Here is a 23,291-nt window from a genome sequence, read left to right on the forward strand (position 1 = left end):
TCTTCAATAGCTGATTACTCATAATATCTAGTAGAGCTCCTCATCCTTCACCATCTGCTAGGTGATGTCTGATCACGCTGCATTCAGCAAGAATCCTATATGTTGGCTTAGCCATGTGGGAAACCCAAAATATGCCACCCCAAAATACACTCCTTTGGTATATTTTGAGATGGCTATTTAGAGGGGCTGCAGATGTTACTGAGGGGTCTCACCCCAAAAAGGGACTCTTTCCTGTTTATTATTGCAAAGCCAATGTATGAAACCAAGAGTGAGCGTCAAGCAGCGCAGGCTCTATTCAATGGCATTGGAGAAGTAGGAGCATGGCATGGAATTGGAGAAGTAGTATAGCTTGCAAATCACCTTCTCAGCTACTGAGAACCAGGAAGTTACAAATATAGAGGATCTTTAATGAAGGGAATGAGCAAGGTGAGGAATATTCATGCGTTTCTTAGGAAGGGATGGAGATTTTCCTAGAATCAAGGAGTCACCTCATTTCTGTCCTTTCTTGGTCTCTTCTGTTCATTATCACAGTGATTGTCAATGGTAATGCACTGATGGGAGTGCTATTTAGCCTGGAAATTGGATTATAATAAAGCTAGATGTTTTTCAGAGGTTGCGTAAGCTGCCATCATGGATTTCACCAGCTTCAGCTGGTTTAGTCCCAAGAAGAAACTTCTGACCACATACATCCTGTTTCTTAAAAATCAGCAGAGTTAAAGGTGAGTGGGAATTCAGCCATGTCACACAGGCACTGCAATGGGCAACGACATCTGGGTAGGGGTCCAGGTAAGTCATGTAGGCAGTGCAATAGGTAACACAGTCACAGAAATACCTATGAAAAGCTATCCTTTTGTCAGGGAGATTAGCATGTGTAGAGGAAGTAAACATCAACTGCAAATAGGCTTTCTCTGAGACCTTCTTATCTGCTTTATCCAGATTCAGGTAAGATTAACTCACAGGAAAAGGAAACAAAAGGTCTCATACTTTTAAAGGCCTGACAGAGAAACTTTTTTTTTTTTTGAACGGGGTCTTACTCTGTCACCCAGGCTGGAATGTGCAGTGGTGCAATTTTGGCTCACTGCAACCTCTGCCTCCCAGGTTCAAGCCATTCTCATGCCTCAGCCTCCCAAGTAGCTGGGATTACAGGTGCCCACCACCACACCAGGCTAATTCATTTATTTATTTATTTATTTATTTATTTTTTGAGACAGAATCTTGCTCTTTCGCCCAGGCTGTAGTGCAGTGGCGTGATCTCGGCTCACTGCAAGCTCTGCCTCCTGGGTTCATGCCATTCTCCTGCCTCAGCCTCTCTAGTAGCTGGGACTACAGGTGCCCATCACCACGCCTGGCTGATTTTTTTGTATTTTTAGTAGAGACAGGGTTTCACTGTGTTAGCCAGGAAGGTCTCGATCTCTTGACCTTGTGATCCACCTGCCTTGGCCTCCCAAAGTGCTGGGATTAGAGGCATGAGCCACCACACCTGGTCTATATTTTTAGTAGAGATGGGGTTTGCCATGTTGGCCAGGCTGGTCTTGAACTCCTGACCTCAAATAATCTGCCCACCTCAGCCTCCCAAAGTGCTGGGATTACAGGCATGAGCCACTACATCTGGTGGAGGGCTGCTTCTTGAGAGACTTCATCTGCATCACAACACAGCCTTTGCTTACCATAGCTTTCCTCCCCTCAACCTCCGATAACCTGTGGCCACCACCCCCTAAGAACTCCAAGCCTAGTTAATCCTTTAGGTGCTGCATATAAACTTCAACCATATGGCCTTCTTTGAGGCTTTTTTTTTTTTTTTTTTGAGACAGTTTTGCTTTTGTTGCCCAGGCTGGAGTGCAATGGCGTGATCTCAGCTCACCGCAACCTCTGCCTCCCAGGTTCAAGTGCTTCTCCTGCCTCAGCCCCCCGAGTAGCTGGGATTACAGGCATGTGCCACCACACCTGGTTAATTGTGTATTTTTAGTAGAGACGGGGTTTCTCCATGTTGGTTAGGCTGGTCTCAAACTCCTAACCTCAGGTGATTGTGATCCACCCGCTTCAGCCTCCCAAAGTGCTGGGATTACAGGCATGACCCACTGTGCCTGGCCTGAGGCTCATATTTTTATGTGACTCTGTATTAGTCAGGGTTCTCTAGAGAGACAGAACTAATAGCATAGATATACAAAGGAGTTTATTAAGTATTACGCTTATTTTTTTTGTCTTTTCTTTCCTTCCTTTTTTGTGGAGAACGGGGTCTCGATATATTCCCCAGGCAGGTCTCGAACTCCTGGGCTCAAGCTATCCTCCTGCCTCTGCCTCCCTGAGAGCTGGGATTGCAGGCGTGAGCCACCGCGACCGGCCAGGAGTTTATTAAGTATTAACTTACACCATCACAAGGTCCCACAACAGGCTGTCTGCAAGCTTAAGGAGCAGGAGAGTCAGTTCAAGTCTCAAAACTGAAGAACTTGGAGTCTGATGTTCCAGAGCAGGAAGCCTCCAGCACAGGAGAAAGATGTAGGCTGGCAGGATAGGCCAGTCTTGCCTTTTCATGTTTTTCTGCCTGCTTTATATTCATTGGCAGCGGATCATATTGTGCCCACCAGATTTAGGGTGGGTCTGCCTTCCCCAGCCCATTGACTCAAATGTTAATCTCCTTTGGCAACACCCTCACAGACACACCCAGAATCAATACTTTCATCCTTCAATCCAATCAAGTTTGTGAGAAACAAATTCACCCGTATAAACCAAAACAATGGACTCAGAGTCCCGGAGAACAGTGAAACTGAGACTTTTAATGACAGTTTTGCAAGATCGGGTGTCTGGCATGCAGGCACACCCAGCACAGTTTCAACAAGCAATTTATGCCCTAGTGCACAGGTCCCTCCCCCAGTTCCTCATAGGCTGAGTACTAGCCTTTCACAATCTTCCTAGACATCACCTATTGATTGTTCTTCAAGTATATTCTTTAGGGTCTTTCTGCTGCATTTTATTGCAGCCCACAATGCATTATGACTTTCAGGATTTTTCAAACATTTGACTTATGGCTCTAGTGGCTGCACTTAGCTGATAAGAAAGGGTACAATTATCTATGTTGCAAGCTAGCTTAAACTAAATTTCTTGGTGGAGTGGGGAAGGGGTAGATGAGGGGGCCCCCGCCGATAGATGCCTGGCCACTGGGTGAAAGGGAAAGAAGGAAGGTGGAGGGGGTGGCTCAGTACATTTTGCTTCTTTATATCTTTATTTCCAGGTAGGCTGCCTAAACCTATACCAAGCCACCTAGAATTGAAAATAGATCACATATAGGTTATTTCCTACAATTCCCTCCTTTTTCTTTTTACCCTTTTTGGTTTCATTTTCATTTAAATTGCTTTTTCAAACTGTTCTAGAATTGTTTCCTTTTTTTTTTTTAGACGGAGTTTCGTTCTGTTGCCCAGGCTGCAGTGCAGTGGGGTGATCTCGGCTCACTGCAACCTCCACCCCCCAGATTCAAGCAATTCTCCTGCCTCAGCCTCCTGAGTAGCTGGGATTACAGGCGCGCTGTAATTTTTGTATTTTTAGTAGAGACGGGGTTTCACCATGTTGGCCAGGCTGGTCTTGAACTCCTAAACTCAGGTGATCGTGATCACTCGCTTCAGCCTCCCAAAGTGCTGGGATTATAGGCATGAGCCACCACGCCAAGCCAGAAGTTGTTTACTTTCTTCCTTATAGGAGGAGGAGTTTATTTGGCTTCTAATAATAGTAGGTTATTTTGTTGGAACTTCAGGGGCATCTGTTTACTGAGAGTTGTTTTAATAAACCTTAGTGTTATATATATATATATAAAATATATATTACATATATTATATATAGTAGTAGTGTTAAACCCCTTACACAAGTAATGATGCAACATCCTATGTCAATGACAGAATCCGAAAAGTTAGAACAGTATTCTAGAAGATACATACTTCTTTTTTTTTTTTTTTTTTTTTTGAGATGGAGTCTCGCTCTGTCGCCCAGGCTGGAGTGCAGTGGTGCGATCTCGGCTCACTGCAACCACCGCCTCCTGCGTTCAAGCAATTCTCCTGCCTCAGCCTCTCGAATAGCTGGGATTACAGGTGCCCACCACCAGGCCTGGCTAATTTTTGTATTTTTAGTAGAGACAGGGTTTTACCATGTTGGCCAGGCTGATCTTGAACTCCTGACCTCAGGTGATCCGCCTGCCTTGGCCTCCCAAAGTGCTGGGATTACAGGCATGGGCCACTACCCTGACTCATACTTCACTATTGAAACAAACTTTTTTTGTGTACAGAGGAAAAAAAATCGTACACTTAATAGTGCCAGAGATAGTGAAAATATGAAACAAGAACTGCTTACAAGAAAGGAGCACTCAGCGGACCAAACCGCTGCCAGAGCCGGCGGGGAAGTGACTTATGCCTCTTCCTTCTTTCCCTCCTGTCCCTACCCCTCGTCTCCCGCAATGAAGCGGGTACTTAATCTGTGCCCTGTGGAGGTCCCCTTTGGCGGCTAACTGGAAGCCCGTGCACCCTTCTTCAAATAATGGCTTTCAATGAGCAGACTAGAACGTTTAGGATTACAAAGGAAACCGATTCCTTTCAAACCTGATTATCTTTATGATGTGGCACTGTGTGCGTATCTTCATTAAAACGCTTTAAAGGCCACTGCACTCCACCCTGGGCGACAAGAGGTGACTGTCTAAAAACAACCAAAAACACTCCCTCTTCACCACAAAGCATTAGACGTCAAGGCTGGCAGGGATGCCTGTTCTCTTGAAAGTTCAATATCAATTCAATACTTTAAATTCACTGTAGTTTCAATCCATTCGTATGGAAAGTGTTTTGAATTATTGTACTGATTTTTTTCTATCCTCTTTCTGAAATGCATGCTAATCGCGTTTGGACCTTGGACATCTACCTTCCTGAACTTTTCTCTCCTGTTTTTACATTCTTATTTTGGTTTGTGGGAAATATTCTTGACATTATCTTCAACTTAATTTTTGTTCTTGCTTCTACTGTTTTAGTTTAATTTCCAAGTATTTTGATATTGAACTTTCAAGAGAACAGACATCCCTGCCAGCCTTGACGTCTAATGCTTTGGGGGGAGGGGGAGTGTTTTTGGTTTTTTTGAGACACAGCCACCTCTTGTCGTCCAGGGTGGAGTGCAGTGGCCTTTAATGCGTTTTAACGAAGATATGCACACAGTGCCACATCACAAAGATAATCAGGTTTGAAAGGAATCGGTTTCCTTTGTAATCCTAAACGTTCTAGTCTGCTCATTGAAAGCCATTATTTGAAGAAGGGTGCACGGGCTTCCAGCTGGCCGCCAAAGGGGACCTCCACAGGACACAGATTAAGTACCCGCTTCATTGCAGGAGACGAGGGGCGGGAACAGGAGGGAAAAAAGGGAGAGGCATAAGTCACTTCCCCCGCCGGCTCCGGCAGCGTGTTGGTCCGCTGAGTGGCGTTGGGTGAGGCGGAAGAACAGACGATGATCGGGAAGGCGTTGTCGGTGACAGCACGGAGAGGGCGATTTCTATGTAGATGAGGCAGCGCAGGGGCTGCTGCTTCGCCACCTGCTGCTTCGCCACGAAAGAGTTCCCGTGCCGTGGGAGCAAGTCTGGGACCGCTGGTCGGAACCGAGAGTCGCAGCTGTGTGTCAGGGCTAGGATGGCCCTGGGATGCGCGTGAGGTAAGTGACCATGCGTGTAAAGGATGAGGCATATGAGGCTGTAGCGCGGCGGAGGGGGTGTAAGCTTACGCTTTTTTGATAGAGAAAATAATGTGATGACAGAGATGGTTCCTCCAGAGTGAGATTTATGAATTTTACTTGGCACGTGCTGACATCTACGATTTTCGCAAGTGTGGAAGTCTTGACTGTTAAATTTGTGGCAGCAGGAGAATGCACTTGCCCTTTCTTCTGGATTGTTGTTTTAAAGAGTTTTTTTTGATGCGGGAGCGTATGGTAGGCTGTGGTGTGGTCTGATAAACACTTTTTTGTGTCCGTTTCTAACTTATGTTCAAAGTGAAGATTTTGTCCGGTAGTGATTAGTTCTCACGCTTGTAATCTCAGCAGTGTGTGAGATACGTTGATAACTGTGTTAATACCGCTCGAGTCCTGGAGTTTGATGTCAGTGTGGTCAAATACAGTAGACTTGTCTCTACTAAGTAATCTCTTAACTTTTTTTTTGTTCTATAGAGATAAAACTAAGCTTTTCTTTTCCCTGTGGGAGCCCATTGTAAACATTTATTAACAGCAAACAGTCCACTGGAAGGCATGGCAGGATCCCGGCTTACTGCAACCTCTGCCTCCTGCCTTCAAGCTATTCTCCTGCCTCAGCCAGAGAATACTCAGTCTCCTAAGTAACGGAGATTACAAGCGCAGGCCACCAAAAAATTAGGCCCGGCTAATTTTTTGAATTTTTAGCAGAGACAGGGTTTCACCATGTTGGCCAGGCTGGTCTTGAACTCCTGACCTCAAGTTATCCGCCCGCCTCGGCCTCCCAAAATGTTGAGATTACAGGCCTGAGTCACCGCCCCTGGCCTGTTACAGACAGAGTTTGTTTACAAGCTTTACAGGAACGGTTCAGTTGCAGTTAGTGTATATTATGTTTGGCCCAAGACAAGTGTCTTTTTTTTTTTTTTTTTTTCCAGTGTGGCCCAAGGAAGCCAAAATTTAGACAACCCTGCTCTAGAAGGTTTGATTCATGGTTCCACTGGGTTATGCTTATTGCCTATAATTCCATTTGATATTTTCCAAATTTTATTTTTTAAAAAGCGTTTTCCTGAAGCACCCTAAAGCTTTCCTAATAATATGGGAACTTAAACCGGATTGGATGTAACAAAACCCAGCTGGAATCCTGCAACTTCTAACAATGTTTGATCAAGAAGCAAAACACCCACCAGTCCAAGGGTCAGGGAAGCTGAAGATCATGCCTGAGCTGTAACAACGCCCTTCCCAGTACACAAAATCGTGAAACAGCCACTTGAATTCTATCTTCCAGTGTCTCCTGTGGCCCAGGCTAAACCAGAGCTATCTAAAGATGGCAAATCTGGGAAATGTGCATTCAGCTTAGCAAAATTGACACATTACAAATCCACCACAGTCCACTTCTTCTCAATGTGGCATCGTTGTACACCTTCCTCCTCTTTCTCTTTTCCTCCTCTTCCTCTTCTTTCTCTTCTTCCTCCTCCTTTTTCCTCCTTGTAAAACCATATTTAAGGTTCAAATAAAGACAATAGGAAAATCATACTTTTTCTCATTCAGTGAAAATATGCCAACCCTTTCCCCAACAGGATAAAGTCTTTTGTCTTTGAATGATGTTCACTCCTTTTTTAGCTAGATCACATTCCATATTTGCTATCCTGTAACCTAAATATTGAGATTTCTAAAAGTTAATTATTAATGAATGCCCTAGCTAGGATGATGGAAAAGGAGAATTCTCAAGAAAAGTATTGGTTAATATACACCCAAATGCATTCATCTCAAAATAATGAAGAAATATAACTATTACAAGTCCTCATTTCTGCAGCTGTAACTGGCCCTAGCTGGTATTTGTAACTATCTTCACATCTTGCGCTCACAGACATTTCCTTTGGGCCTGGGCTTGTGGACGTGAGCGTGGGAAAGACCAGAACCCGCGGTGCCCCCCACCGCACCATCCTCGGGTCTCCAGAGGTGGGATCCACCAGGCAGGGACCTTTGCTGAATTCTAAACTGGCTCTGGGGATACAAGAACAGCTGCCTTTGCGAAACAGTTCAGGTCTCCATATTCCAGACTTCCTAGTAGGACTAAACGCTTAACGTTCACACGGGAATTCATGGTTCTCCTAAAACCCTGCGGTGGAATGCCTTCCTTCACCGAGCATTTATTGGGCGCCTACTAGGTGCTAGGCTGGCTCTGGGCGAAGGGCTGCAGCCTGTGCAAACTCCAGGTCCCTGTCCGGTGGATCCCACCTCTGAGGGCCCGAGGGCGACGCGGCGAGGACACCACGGGTTCTGGTCCTTCCCACGCGCGTGTCCGCTGGCCCGGGCCCGGCGGAAATGACTGTGGGCGCAAGGTGTGAGCGGGGCTAAGAATGGGAAAGCGAGTGACTGCCGCCGGAGAAGCTGCTGCCGCCGGAGAAGCTGCAGTTGTCGCCTGTAGAGGGGCGGGCGACTTTTGAGACGGTGAAGAGCAGGCAGGGGAAGCAGTGAAGAGCAGATGGTGAAGAGCAGGTGGCCGTTTTGCCGTTGGAGTCCCCCAGCTGACTCTGCCCGGGTAGAATGTCCAAAGTGCCCAAAGACTCGACTGTTGGCTTCATTGTCTCCGGTGTTCTGGGTTTCTGGAGTGCGCGGGATTGGACAGGCCACAAACATGTGAGATTATCTTCGGCCAGAGGTTAAAATGCCATTTCTGGTATCAGCAAATGAGTTTAAGACACAAGCCGTTAGAGTCTTTGGAGTGCAATCGGTTAGTGCGTTCGACTGTTAACTGAAAGGTTGGTGGTTCAAGCCCACCCAGGGATGGCACCTTTTACTTAGGCAAGATTCACACTTTCTGTTTAAAGACTTTAATCCTGGGAATCTTCAGAATCTCTACTAGCTTTAAATCAGATGCCAAAATATGCTGTGCGAAGGCTCAAGTTCCACGGAAGTTCCTAAAAACAGGAATATTTCAGCAAAAGTAATTTTTCAATAAAGCCTGAGCCTGGGGCTTCAGAGCTTACGCCATAGCCACTGCACCTATTTCATCACCTCCTCAAGCTGGGTTTTTACAATTGCACATTCCTGGAAATCCGAAACTCCCAATAATTGAAAACAAGAAAACCCCAGTCTTCACTTGTGGTGAAACCTCAATTTCTGGGTTGAAATCTTGGTTTATTCATGATGTGACTTTTAAAACTTTACTGAATTTTCTGTACCTCAATTTCTTCGTCTATAAAAAAGAGCAGCCGGGCATGGTGGCTCACGCCTGTAATCCCAGCACCTTGGGAGGCCCAGGCAGGTGGATCACCTGAGGTCAGGAGTTCGAGACCAGCCTGGCCAGCGTGGTGAAATCCTGTTTTTAATAAAAATATAAAAATTAGTCGGGCATGGTGGTGGGCGCCTGTACTCCTAGGTACTAGGGAAGCTGAGGCTGGCAGGCCCCTGTAATCACAGCTACTCGGGAAGCTGAGGCAGGAGAATCGCTTGAGCCCGGGAGAAAGAGGTTGCAGTGAGCTGAGATCATGCCATTGCACTCCAGCCTGGGCAAAAGAGCGAGACTCCTTCTCAAAAAATAAAAATAAATAAAAAATAAAAAAGAAAGAAAGAAACTTTCCTGGCACATTTCTACCTGCTCCATTCTGGATGACTTGCTCTTCAGGCTTATCCCACAGCTGTTACCATGTCTGTCTTTACTGCACCATCTTGGCATTTCCATCATTGCCTCTCTCTTTTGTTAGATCCCCTGCTTCCTGGATCTCAAGGGGGTTCATTCCTCACTCACTACTTCCTTTTGATGATGCATATCCTCCAAAACCTCCTATAAAGTGGTTACCTTAGAAATAAACTTTTTGAGACACTGCATGTCTGAAAACGTCTTTTATACCTATAAAATTAATTGATATTTTACTAGATAGAGATACAAAAAGATAAGTTGAAATAATTTCTCTCTCAGATTTTTAAAGGCACTGCTTTTTTTTTAATTTTTTTTTTTTTTGTGACAGAGTCTCGCCTCGCTCTGTCACCCAGGCTGGAGTGTGGCAGTGGGATCTTGGCTCACTGCAACCTCCACCTCCCAGGTTCAAGTGATTCTCCTGCCTCAGCCTCCCCAGTAGCTGGGATTACAGGCACCCGCCACCATGCCTGGCTAATTTTTTTATTTTTAGTAGAGATGCGGTTTCGCCATGTTGGCCAAGCTGGTTTTGAGAGAGGAGACCACTCCTCATATTGTCTTATACTTAATTTCTTGTTTGCTGAAAAAGTGGAGGTTGAAAGAATGGGCAGAAGTGAAAATCACAGTCAGACAACCAGGTGCCACATTTCGGGCCTGGTTGTCAAAATTCAACCCCTGACCTCACCACTTGCGCTGTTTATAAATTCCAGACATTATATAAAAAAGCATATGTAACTCCCTTTTCTGTCCTGTTTCCTTCTGATTACCAGTACATGCAGCCTGCAGTCACATACCCTTCGCTTGCTCAATTGATCATGACCCCCCCTCACACAGTCCCTTTAGAGTTGTGAGCCCTTAAAAGGGACAAGAATTACTTATTCAGGGAGCTCGGTTTCTAGGACGTGAGTCTACCGATGCTCCCAGCTGAAAAAAGCTCTTACCTTCCACAATCAGGTGTCTGAGGGATTTTGTCTACGACTCCTTATATAGTTTCATACTCCTGACCTCAAGTGATCCGCCTCCCTTGGCTTTGCAAAGTGCTGGGATTACAGGCCTGAACCACCGCGCCCGGCCCTTGTTGTTTACTGTTTTCCATAGTTGTTTCTGAGAAAGAAAGAAGTAACCCTTTTCTGCTCTCAGCTAGAGCTGGTCTGACAAACACCTAGGCCATGATGTTCTATGGTTAAAACTTTTTAAAAATTTAAAATTTAAAATTTAAAATTTTTAAAAAATTTCACAACACCAATATCAGACAAAGTTACCCTCTAACTAAGCTGAAAGAAATATTATTTCACAATCATATTTGAGCACAAACAGAACACTGTTCAAACCATAATATGATCAAACATCCCAGCTACTAATAGTGACTGTTAATTATTTTACTTTTTATTTTTTTGAGATGGAGTCTTGCTCTGTCACCAGGCTGGAGTGCAGTAGTGCAATCTCAGCTCACTGCAACCTCTGCCTCCTGAATTCGAGTGATTCTCCTGCCTCAACCTTCTGAGTAGCTGGGATTACAGGCGCCTGCCACCACACCCAGCTAATTTTTGTATTTTTAGTAGTGACTGGGTTTCACCATATTGGCCAGGCTGGTCTCAAACTCTTGACCTTGTGATCCACCCCACCCTCAGCCTCCCAAAGTGTTAAAGTGTTGGGATTACAGGCGTGAGCCACTGCACCAGGCCTTTTTTTTTTTTTTTTGAGACAGTTTCTATTGCCCAGGCTGGAGTGCAGGGGCGTCATCTCAGCTCACTGCAACCTCCACCTCTTGGGTTCAAGCGATTCTCCTCCCTCAGCCTCCCAAGTAGCTGGGATTACAGGCATGCCCAACCATGCTCGGCTAACTTTTGTATTGACTGTTGATTCTTTACCAATTATGTGTTTAGTTCTGCAACCATTCCTCCCACTTTCTAGATAAAAATATCGAGATTCCCAAAGGAAGAATTGTCCCACAATTTCCCCATAGTGTTTGCTGTCTCCTCTGTTGCAATGAGCCAATATACTCAGGTGTGACTATAGGTTTGTTCCTGATGGTTATAGACTGGAGCGCCTCAACACCGTAGAGAAGATGGATGCTGTTCTGATTCTTTGTTATTTGCCTTAAACTGTTCTCCCATCTCCCCTCCCAAAAGCCTATAGAATCTTCTACCTGTTCCTATTATTTTGAAACTTCATGATCTATTTTCATCCACCATGCTGATTACTCAGTGTGCTCTTTCAATATAGGAATTTATATTTTGGAGGTATCATTCTAAATATGTTTATACATATACAATTAAAGGTATGTATTTATTTCCTGCAACTACCATCACCCTTTTGATGCACTTTTGCTGTAAAATAAACCATTCCAAGCTTATTGACTTAGAATAAAAATAATTGGCCAGGGGCGGTGGCTCACGCCTGTGATTCCAGCACTTTAGGAGGCCGAGGCAGGCAGATCAGGAGGTCAGGAGATCGAGACCATCATGGCTAACACGGTGAAACCCCGTCTCTACTAAAAATACAAAAATTAGCCAGGCGTGGTGGCGAGTGCCTGTAGTCCCAGCTACTGGGGAGGCTGAGGCAGGAGAATGGCATGAACCCAGGAGGCGGAGCTTGCAGTGAGCTGAGATCACGCCACTGCACTCCAGCCTGGGCTACAGAGAGAGACTTTGTGTCTTAAAAAATAAAAAAAGAATAACAATAATTGATTATTTTTAGTGATTCTGTGAGTTGGCTTGGAAATTCTTCTGGTCTAGGCTGATTCATTTGGGGCTGGATGGTCTAGGATGGCCTCACACATCTGGGGTATAGCTGGATTGGTTGGAAAAAGTGGGATGCATGGATCTTTTTCTTCATGTGATCTCTCCAGCAGGCTAGCTTGAGGGGAGCTTCAGATCATGGCCTCAGGATTTCAAGTGAAGCAAAAAGCAGATAATCCCCCACGTGTGCAAGCCTCTCTTCTGCCAGGTTTGCGAAGGCACCAACATTTGCCCAAAGCAAGTCACATAGCCAATCTCAGATTCAAACAGAGGAGAAATAGACTCTCTTGATGAGAGAAGCTGCAAAATAGAACCACTGTTTTTTTCAGTCTATCACAGCATACCATACTGGACTATCAGTAGCTTTCTCATTTTTCTTTCTTTTTTTTTTTTTCTTTCTGAGATGGAGTCTCGCACTGTCGCCCAGGCTGGAGTGCACTGGCGCCATCTCGGCTCACTGCAAGCTCCGCCTCCCGGGTTTAGCCGTTCTCCTGCCTCAGCCTCTCTAGTAGCTGGGACTACAGGCGCCCGCCACCACGCCCGGCTAATTTTTTGTATTTTTAGTAGAGACGGGGTTTCACCGTGTTAGCCAGGATGATCTCGATCTCCTGACCTCATGATCTGCCCACCTCGGCCTCCCAAAGTGCTGGGATTACAGGCGTGAGCCACTGCGCCCGGCCATGACACAAGTTTAAAAGAATATTTTTGTTTGTTTGTTTCAGACGAGTCTCGCTCTTTTGCCAGGCTGGAGTACAGTGGTGTGATCTCGGCTCACTGCAACCTCTGCCTCCCAGATTCCAGCGATTCTTCTGCCTCAGCCTGCTGAGTAGCTGGGATTACAGGCGCCCGCCACCACGCCCCGCTAATTTTTGTATTTTTAGTAGAGAAGCGGTTTCACCAAGTTGTCCCGGATGGTCTTGATCTCTTGACCTCGTGATCCGCCCTCCTGGGCCTCCCAAAGTGCTGGGATTACAGGCATGAGCCACCGCGCCCGGCCTAAAAGAAAAATTTTAAAAAATCTTTTTTTGGTCAGGCTTGGTGGCTCACACCTATGATCCCAGGACTTTGGGAGGCCAAAGTGGGTGGATCACCTGAGGTCAGGAGTTTGAGACCAGCCTGGCCAATATGGTAAAACCCCATCTCTACTAAAAATACAAAAAAAAATAGCCGGGGTTGGTGGTGTGCGCATGTGGTCCCAGCTACTTGGGAGACTGAAGTGGGAGAATCACTTGAACCTGGGAGAAGGTTGTAGGGAGCCAAGATTGTGCCACTGCACTCCAGACTGGGCAACAGAGAGAGACTCTGTCACAAAACAAAACAAAACAAAGAAACAAACAAACAAAAACAGCAAGCAAGGACTTCATGGCCTGCAATATCCAAACCAGTAAAGGAGCAGCTCCTCAGAGAAAGGCATGTGCATTAGAGAGAAAAAGTAGCCTTAACATGACTCCATATGATAATCATCTCATTAAAACTCATGCATATGGACTACATCTCATGCATGTACTTAAAATTATGGGATGGAGGCAATGTGCAAGCACACAAGGGCCAAGGTAACTGTCAATCAAAAGGCAAACACTGGCTAAAGATTAGGCATCCCTGTGAAGAGAAGAAAAAAAAAACACACATAAAAACACCCAAAGTACACCAAACTAATACTGATCTCATCTCCCAGAGGTCAGCCCACTCTCCCCACTCTGAGAGTGTTACTGTGCTTAATAAACTTTTGCTTTGCTTTGCTTTGCTGCTTTATGTGTGTCATGTACAGTTCTTTGAGACACCAAGAGCCTGGAACTGCATGGAACGATCTGGTAAGAATTAGAATTTTTTTCCTAAGGGTTAACAAACCAGCCCTTTGGAAAGACTTGCTTCACCACTGTTATCAACCAACGGCCTGATACTTTCCCTCCCTTTTGTGGTTTTGACAAAACAAGCAAGCAGCATTCCCTCCTGATAAGAGACCACTGACCTAGGAATGATTCTGGCCAGACTAGAGAGGATGTACAGTGAGGGTTTTCATGTCCTGTGCTTCAGCTTTTGATGTCAGAGAGCCACAAACTCCACTCTCAGATGATTGCTAATGCCACCATTTTATGAACATGTGGCCCATGCAGACACACGAAGCTCAATGGCACTTCTGCACATTTTTCCTCTTATAAATATTGATATTGGAATATTATTTGGTATTGCTCCCATGAAAGACACATTTGCAGAATGTACTCAAATTAGAAGCATTATATAAACACTATAATGTAGCAATGGCGCATCCAGTTCTCCACACTATAGAAATACCTGTGGTGTAGACATTTCCACAATGACCAAAGATATGTGTACAAGAATGGTGACTGCAGCATCCTTTGTAATCCTAAAACCATGAAACCAACCTCATATCAAAGACTTTTTTTTTTTTTTTTTTGAGATGGAGTCACACTCTGTTGCTCAGGCTGGAGTGTAGCGATCTCAGCTCACTGCAGCCTCCACCTCCCAAGTTCAAATGATTCTCCTGCCTCAGCCTCCGGAGTCGCTGGGATTACAGGTGCATGCCACCACACCTGGCTAACAAAAATATTTTGAAAAGGGTTAAATAATTCACAAACTGAGGAAAAATACTGTTTTCAAAAATGATGGAGAGGATCACTATGATGATGATTGATTCCACTGGTCACATTATTGATAGACCAATCAGTAAATCCAGGCACATCCTGGAGATACTACTGGACTCCTATTACTAAAATATGAAAAAATGGGGGCATGTAAATTACTCATTTAAGCGTTTAACCGACTGAATTAGAATTTTATCACACCAGAAGTGGGTTCCTAGGTCTCTGTTTCAGGATTCCTGAGTTACACAGGTGTAAACCTGCCATTTCAGGAAATACCCGGTTAAGAATCTGGTTGGGGAGCTGGGCTGGCCCTTGAGATGGATCAGTCATAAGTTAGTGGCTTGGGGCTGGTCCTTGACGTGGATTAGTCATAAATCAGTGGCTAATTCTTTCCAGTTTATGTAGTGATTGACAATGCGTGCATGCTTTAAAAGTTCCAATAGGCATCCCTGGGTGGGCTCGAACCACCAACCTTTCGGTTAATAGCCAAACGCGCTAACCGATTGGGCCACAGAGACCAGCACTGCTGACTCCCCTGGGCGATATTGGAAGGGCGCACTCACTAAACTTCCTCCGTCCCTTCTATTCTCAGGGCCCGCCTGGCAGGACGACTGAGCAAGTCCTTGGAAAACCAGAGAGCTGCCGGGCGCGGTGGCTCAAGCCTGTAATCCCAGCACTTTGGGAGGCCGAGGTGGGCAGATCATGAGGTCAGGAGATCGAGACCATCCTGGCTAACACAGTGAAACCCCGTCTCTACTAAAAATACAAAAAATTAGCCGGGTGTGTTGGCGGGCGCCTGTAGTCCCAGCTACTCGGGAGGCTGAGGCAGGAGAATGGCGTGAACCCAGGAGGCGGAGCTTGCAGTGAGCCGAGATCGCGCCACTGCACTCCAGCCTGGGGCACAGAGCAAGACTCCGTCTCAAAAAAAAAAAAAAAAAAAAGAAAACCAGAGAGATTAGAGCGGTGAATCGCGCTGGTCACGTTGCACACTTGAGCGTTAGGAGATTCTGGAGCCAGGACAGCTGAATGGCCTTCGCCCGCCCTGCCCCTCTCCTGCTTCAGAAGTCCCCAGAAACTCCACGGTTGGCCACCCAGCCCGAGCCGCCTGGGGTCCGAAGGGAAGCTGAACGCCCGGTGGGCTCCCGGGATGGTTATTCCCGTTCTTTGCGCTGCCTTCACCCAGTGAGGGAGCCTGTGCCCATCCTGCCCAGTAGCTTTCGAGGTCGCTGCGGAGCTTCAGCTGCCATCTTCGGATCCTGTGTTCCGCACGGGGGCTCCACCAGAGCAGGGATCGTGGTGAGGGTCGCTCGTGGGTCCCCTCGCAGGGAGCAGGGTCTGGCACTCACCAGGGCGCACGACCAGGACTTGTCGAATGAATCTCTGGTCGCCTTTAGCTTCTAGTCCTTTGAAGAGCGGTGAGAGTGGAAATTAAGAGATTTTTTTTCCACGGGGAAGTTCTTTTTACAAGCGTCGATTTCTCGGCACCCCGCGGGGCGGGCAACTGACAGGGTCTCCGGTGTACCTTCTGCGCTGTGGAGCCGCTGGGGCTCAGCTGGGCGGTGGTCGGGTCGTGGGGCGGTACGGCAGGAGCGGGGGAAGGGAAAAGCAAAAGCTGGAAAAGAAGCCGGGGAGTCGTGAACCAGACATCCAGACCTCCTGAAAGGCTCGTGCAGACGCACAGGCGGGATCTTCTGGAAGTGAGAATTGTTTTTGTTTGCTTATCTATTGTAGCAGAATGGGGAAATGGAGAGAGAACCTGAAAGAGCCCCAAACTCGAGGACCTATTGCTCCCCAAGAATAACATCTTCCAGAACTAGACAGAAAACTAGGCGTCTGGGAACCCTGAAATCCTTGGAGGAGTAGCATCATCATGACCCTCTGTGTTCCTTTTGGCAAACGACTTGCTTCCATTGTTTGTTTGTTCAATTGTCCGTTTGTTAAATAAATAAGACCCTTTTCATGTATCTTTAAAATTACATTGGTTCTATTATTTTATGATTACAAATGATGCTGCAGTCATCATTCTTGTACACTTCTCATTGGCCACTGGTGTATTTCCATAGGGTGGAGGCCTGGAGAGCAGTTGTTCCAGCATAGTGTTTACATAGCTTTTAGTTCATTCCGTTTTCTTTCCTTCGTTGCTTTGTTACCTATAGCCCTTTTCTTATTTCAGTGGCTGCTTTAGGGTTTCTGGGATACATCTTTAATTTATCACATTCTGCTTTCAAGTGTCATTATACCTCCCTTTCTGGCCTTTATCCTAGTGTTATGTATTTTTACTTTATGCATTATAAGTTTTGTGATTATCATTACTTTCATTTATTATGTCAAATATTTTTTAAAATATTTAAATTATAAGAAAATGTGTAGTACATGCTTTCTAAATGCCATTTCCAATATTCGTTTTTTATAGGTCCACATTTTTATCTGGGATCCTTTTGCTTCTGCCTGGAGGACTCTTAAGATTTCTTGTAGCGTGGGTTGGTGAATTCTTTAGTTTTTGTATGTTTTTCAATGTCCTTATTTCACTCACAGTTTTGAAATTTTATTTTTACATAGAATTCTAGTTAATTTTTTTTCTCTAGTACTTTAAAAATGTTGCCATTTATGAAGCTTTGCCATTTAAAATATCATCTTTCTTTCCTGTGCTTGTAAAAATTGAATAAAGCCAGTTTCTTGTGCTGGTTATACAATTTTCAGAATGTGTATTTAAATTTAAAATATTAAATTTTACTAAAAAACTAAAGATATTAATCATGAATGTCCTAGATTCATCTTAAGTTCCACCAACAGTGCACTTAAAATGTGCCCAACCTGAGGGTCAAACCTACCTGCTGACGTGTAATTTGTTTGTGAGACATTCTCAACAGCATTTGCTTTCCCCAGACTAGTGATTTTCCTCACATCTGAATGTCTTCGGTGCAAGCGGAAACGTTTTTCTTCGCAAAAATACTTTCGAATATTCTTACTTCAAGTAAGTGCATTAAAAACAAACTTCTCAGTTGCATCCCTGGAATCCATCGAAAGCCCGAATCAAGTGCTTCAGGATCAAGAGCTAAACAGGGGAGGACAAAGCGTGCCTTCTTCACTAGGAGTCAAGCCAAAGTCAACTGATTTGGTCTCCAATGTAGATCAGAACTCCGTTCACCAGCGACCTGAGGACCCGGCCCAGAAGAGGGAGTATCCTACACTCTTCTCTGGTACTCCGGGAAGATAAAATCTTCCCCATTTGTCTAGTGATTGACAATGCGCGAATGCTTTAAAAGCTGCAATAAGCGTCCCTGGGTGGGCTCGAACCACCAACCTTTCGGTTAACAGCCGAACGCGCTAACCGATTGCGCCACAGAGACAAGCACCACCGGCTCTACTAGGCAATATAGGAAGGGCACACCCACTAAACTTCCTCTGTCCCTTCCATTCTCAGCGCCCGCCCGGCAGGACGACTGAGCAAGACCTTGGAAAACCAGACAGATTAGAGCCGTGAGCTGCGCTGGTCACGTTGGACACCTGCGCCTTAGGAGATTCTGCAGCCAGAGGGAGAGCCGAATGGCCTTCGCCCACCCTGCCCCTGTGTTGCTTCAGAAGCCCCCAGAAACTCCCCGGTCGGCGACCCAGCCCGAGCCGCCTGGGGTCCCAAGGGAAGCTGAACGCCCGGTGGGCTCCCGGGATGATTCTTCCCGTTCTTTGTGCCGCCTTCACCCAGTGAAGGAGCCTGTATCCACCCTGCGTGTATGCAGTCGCTTTCGGGCTGCTGCTGAGCTTCTGCTGCCGTCTTCGGATCCTGTGTTCCACAGGGGGGCTCCATCAGGGGAGGGATGGTGGTGAGGTTCGCTCGCGGGTCCCCTCGCGGGGAGCAGGGTCTGGCACTCACTAGGGCGCACGACTAGGACTTGTCGAATGAATCCCTCGTCGCCTTGAGCTTTTAGTCCTTTAAAGAGCCCTGAGAGTGGAAATCAAGAGATTTTTTTCCATGCGGAATTTCTTTTTACAAAGCGTTGATTTCTCGGCACCCCGCCGGGGCGGGCAAGTGGCAGGGCCTCCGGTGCACCTTCTGCGCTGTGGAGCTGCGGGGGCTCAGCGGGGCGGGGGTCGGTTCGTGGGGCCGTAGGGCGGGAGCGGAGGAAGGGAAATGCAAAAGCAGGGAAAGAAGCCGGGGAGTCGTGAACCAGACATCCAGACCTCCTGAAAGGCTCGTGCAGACGCACAGGCGGGATCTTCTGGAAGTGAGAATTGTTTTTGTTTGTTTATTTATTGTAGCAGAATGGGGAAATGGAGAGAGAACCTGAAAGAGCCCCAAACTCGAGTACCTATTGCTCCCTAAGAATAACATCTTCCAGAACTAGACAGAAACTAGGCGTCTGGGAACCCTGAAATCCTTGGAGGAGTAGCATCATCATGACCCTCTGTGTTCCTTTTGGTAAACGACTTGCTTCCATTGTTTGTTCAATTTCAATTGTATGTTTGTTAATTAAATAAAACTCTTTTCATATATCTTTAAAATTACGTTGGTTCTACTATTTTATGATTACAAATAATGCTGCAGTTACCATTCTTGTACACTTCTCACTGGCCACTGGTATATTTACATAGGGTGGAGGCCTGGAGAGCAGTTGTTCCAGCATAGTGTTTACATAGCTTTTATTTCATTCCTTTTTCTTTCCTTTGTTGCTTTATTAGCTATAATGCTTTTCTTGTTTCATTGGCTGTTTTAGGGTTTCTGGGATACATCTTTAATTTATCACAGTCTGCTTTCAAGTGTCATTATATCTCCCTTTCTGGCCTTTATCCTAGTGTTATGTAATTTTACTTTACGCATTATAATCTTTGTGATTCATTATTATTACTTTTATTTATTATGTCAAATATTTTTTAAAAGATTTAAATTATAAGAAAACGTGTAGTACATGCTTTCTAAATGCCATTTCCAATATTCATTTCTTTGTATAGGTCCACATTTTTATCTGGGATCCTTTTGCCTCTGCCTGGAGGACTCTCAAGATTTCTTGTAGCATCGGTTGGTGAATTCTTTTAGCTTTTGCATGTTTTTCAATGTCCTTATTTCACTCACAGTTCTGAAATTTTATTTTTGCATAGAATTCTAGGTTAACTTTTTCTCTCTAGGTACTTTAAGAATGTTGCCATTTATGAAGCACTGTCATTATAATATCATCTTTCTTTCCTGTGTTTGTAAGAATGGCATAAAGCCAGTTTCTTGTGCTGGTTAAATAATTTTCAGAATGTGTATTTAAATTTAAAATATTAAATTTTACTAAAAAACTAAAAATATTAATCATGAATGTCCTAGATTCATCTTAAGTTCCACCAACAGTGCATTAAAATGTGCCCAACCTGAGCGTCAAACCTACCCGCTGATGTGTAATTTGTGTTTGTGAGACATTCTCAACAGCATTTGCTTTCCCCAGCTGAGTGATTTTCCTCACATCTGAATGTCTTCAGTGCAAAAGGAAACCTTTGTCTTTGCAAAAATACTTTCAAATATTCTTACTTCAAGTAAGTGCATTAAAAACAAACTTCTCAGTTGCATCCCTGGAATCCATGGAAAGCCCGGGAGAGACAATCAAGTGCTTCAGGATCAAGAGCTAAACAAGGGAGGACAAAGCATGGCTTCTTCACTAGGAGTCCAGCCAAAGTCAACTGATGTGGTCTCCAATGGAGATCGGAACTCGGTTCACCAGCGACGTCAGGACCCGACCCAGAAGAGGCGGACTTTCTCTTCATGGTGCCTTCAGGTAGAAAATCTCCTAGGATTTCTTTCTTTCCCTTTGATCTACTCCCAACGCTCCCTTTCTATTTCTTCAAGATCTTTTTCGGATCCCTACTGCCCAGGACCTAAGGGGCCGGTGCCCTTCCCCACTGGTCCCTCCCTGCCTGGTGTCTTAGGAGCCCAAGCTCACCTGGAACATTACTGCCCACCAGAGACAGCCAGAGGACCAAGGAGCGCGGCCGTGCGGTGGGAACCACAGCGTCACCGCGCACCTGCGCCTCGAGGGCTCCTAGCAAATTGAATAAATGCCCCATGGAGCTTCTCTGCAGGTCACAGGGAAGAGGAGGGTGGCTGCTGACACGCGGAAGAAGCTTCAAGATGTGTCGGGAGGACCTGGCCCTGCCCCTGGGCCTTGAAGACAGGCTTGGCCAGGCTGATTTTGTCCGTTAGGCTCAAATAAAAGGTTCAAGGGTGGCCCAAACCTCGACCCCGAGATTAAGGCTCTTAAATGTCTGACAGTTTTGAGACTCGTCAGTAGAATCGATCCCGCCTGTATCAGGAGACTCCTTTGCCAAAATTCAGAGACCAAGAAAGAGAAAGATTGAGCAGATTAAAGTCTGTAATTAACCAAACAGGAGACAGAATTTTTCTGACAAATTTAATGTGTGCTGCGAGAAAAAGACTAGCCTCAAGGAGAATCTGTTTTTTTGGCTTAAGTGTAGGAAAGAACGGAATTGCCACCAACAATGGTGCGTTAAAACAGCAGGTGCATCAGGCTGTAGATGTGAAGGAATTAAAAATATTTTACCCCAAAATACATTTCTTTGACATATTTTGAGATACCTGTTCAGAAAGTCAGCTGCAGAAGTATCCCTGCAAAGTTGTCTTCTGTTGGGGAGATTTGCATCTGCAGGGAATCTGCATTGATGCAGCCAAGTCTTTCCTTGCCCAGATCTAAGAAAGATTAACTGAGAGTCTGACACCTGTAAAGGTCTGAAAGAAACTTTTAGGGTTTATTCTCTCTGAGAGCTGCTACCTGTAAGTTTTCATTTACACATTAAGACAACCTTTGCTAGCCAAGCCTCCTCTTCTCTCCCTCCCACAACCTGTCTTGCCCACAATAAATGGATATACCTCTGACTGTAATGGTACCTGGTTTTGGCCATGCTTTGAGCCTTTATTCATTCTGTTAACTCGAGATGGTATATAAGCCTCTGCATCCCATTGTGGGTTTCACTCGCGTCCTTGTGAAGAGACCACCAAACAGGCTTTGTTTGAGCAACAAGGCTGTTTATTTCACCTGGGTGCAGGTGGGATGAGTCTGAAAAGAGTCAGGGAAGGGAAATAGGGGTGGGGCCATTTTACAGGATTTAGGTAGGTAAAGGAAAATTACAGTCAAAGGGGGTTGTTCTCTGGCGGTCAGGGATGGATTCACAAGGTGCTCAGTGGGGGAGCTTTCTGAGCCAGGATGAGCCGGGAGAAGGAATTTCACAAGGCAATGTCATCAGTTAAGGCAAGGACCGGCCATTTTCACTTCTTTTGTTGTGGAATGTCATCAGAACAGGCCATTTAAATTTCACTTCTTTTGTGATTCTTCGGTTATTTCAGGCCATCTTGATGTCTACTTGCAGGTCACAGGGGATATGATGGCTTAGCTTGGTCTCAGAGGCCTGACATTCCTGTCTTCTTATATTAATAAGAAAAATAAAACAAAATAGTGTTGAAGTTTTGGAGTGATGAAAATTTTGGGGGGAGGTATGGAGTGATAATGGGCGATGTTTCTCAGGGCTGCTTTGAGCGGGATTAGGGGCGGTGTGGGAACCTAGAGTGGGAGAGGTTAAGCTGAAGGCAGATTTTGTGGTAAGGGGTGATATTGTGGGGTTGTTAGAAGGAGCATTTGTCTTATAGAATTACTGGTGATGGCCTGGATACAGTTTTGTATGAATTGAAAAAAGAACGGAATAAGACAAGGAGAAAAACAGGTATTAAAGGACTAAGAATTGGGAGGACCCAGGACATCCAATTAGAGAGTGCCCAAGGGGGTTCAGCATAGTCCTGCCATCAAAGATTATTTATTTACTTTAAGGGGGAGTTAAGAGTGGCAAATTTGGGGCTAGCACCAGGAGATATAAGCTGCGATGGCTTCGAGAAACAGTGTAAACCGTCAGTGTAAACAAGAGCAGGGCATTTATGAGTAGTTGAGAATGGTGAATAGGAGTGTGACTAGACAGAAGATAGTAGGGATGACAAGTTTTTTGGGGCACAGTCGAAGTTGGTCTGGTGTCTGGAATGAGACTGGGGCCTAATGAAAAGGAACGTCTATACAGGTGCTCAAATGGGCTGTACCCTGTAGCATTCCGAGGACAGGCCCGAATTCTGAGAAGGCAAGTGGTAAAAATATTGTCCAGTCCTTTTTTAGTTAGTGGCTGAGCTTGGTGAGGTGTGTTTTTAAAAGACCATTAGTCCGTTTTACCTTTCCTAAAGATTGAAGACCATAAGGGGTACGAAGGTTTCACTGAATACCAAGAGCCCGAGAAACTGCTTGGGTGATTTGACTAATAAAGGCTGGTCGGCTATTGGACTGTATAGAGGTGGGAAGGCTAAACTGACGAATTATGTCTGACAAAAGGGAAGAAATGACAGTGGTGGCCTTCTCAGACCCTGTGGGAAAAGCCTCTACCCATCCAGTGAAAGTGTCTACCCAGACCAAGAGGTATTTTAGTTTCCTGACTCGAGGCATCTGAGTAAAGTCGATTTGCCAGTCCTGGGCAGGGGCAAATCCCCTAGCTTGGTGTGTAGGAAAGGGAGGGGGCCTGAGCAATCCCTGAGGGGTAGTAGAATAGCAGATGGAATGCTGATAAGTGTTTCCTTGAGGATAGATTTCCACG

The 23,291-nt window shown here is 45.4% G+C and overlaps 1 protein-coding gene and 3 non-coding genes across 4 annotated transcripts; 2 read left to right on the forward strand and 2 right to left on the reverse strand.

Moving 5' to 3' along the window:
* Window positions 1-5,734: 5,734 nt before the first annotated feature.
* LOC115837843 lies at window positions 5,735-5,898 on the forward strand. The gene has a single exon (XR_004032885.1). It is a non-coding gene; the product is annotated as a U1 spliceosomal RNA (small nuclear RNA).
* Window positions 5,899-15,122: 9,224 nt separating this feature from the next.
* On the reverse strand, window positions 15,123-15,196 carry TRNAN-AUU. Its single transcript has one exon. It is a non-coding gene; the product is annotated as a tRNA-Asn (tRNA).
* A 508-nt stretch (window positions 15,197-15,704) lies between these two features.
* Window positions 15,705-16,654, forward strand: LOC101177379. The gene is made up of 2 exons (XM_004089954.1): window positions 15,705-15,974; window positions 16,410-16,654. Exons 1-2 carry the CDS (start codon window positions 15,705-15,707, stop codon window positions 16,539-16,541), a joined length of 402 nt encoding a protein of 133 aa, XP_004090002.1. The 3' UTR covers window positions 16,542-16,654.
* A 1,300-nt stretch (window positions 16,655-17,954) lies between these two features.
* Window positions 17,955-18,028, reverse strand: TRNAN-GUU. Its single transcript has one exon. It is a non-coding gene; the product is annotated as a tRNA-Asn (tRNA).
* Between the last annotated feature and the right edge of the window lie 5,263 nt (window positions 18,029-23,291).

The sequence above is a fragment of the Nomascus leucogenys genome, chromosome 12, assembly GCF_006542625.1.
Source record: "Nomascus leucogenys isolate Asia chromosome 12, Asia_NLE_v1, whole genome shotgun sequence".
Taxonomy (NCBI): domain Eukaryota; kingdom Metazoa; phylum Chordata; class Mammalia; order Primates; family Hylobatidae; genus Nomascus; species Nomascus leucogenys.

Bases quoted from the DNA above. Each gene is read 5' to 3' on its own strand.
- LOC101177379 (XM_004089954.1), top strand. From the start codon at position 15,705: ATGGCCTTCGCCCGCCCTGCCCCTCTCCTGCTTCAGAAGTCCCCAGAA. The intron at 15,975-16,409 runs GTGAGGGTCGCT...TATCTATTGTAG, and splicing joins CCACCAGAGCAGGGATCGTG to CAGAATGGGGAAATGGAGAG.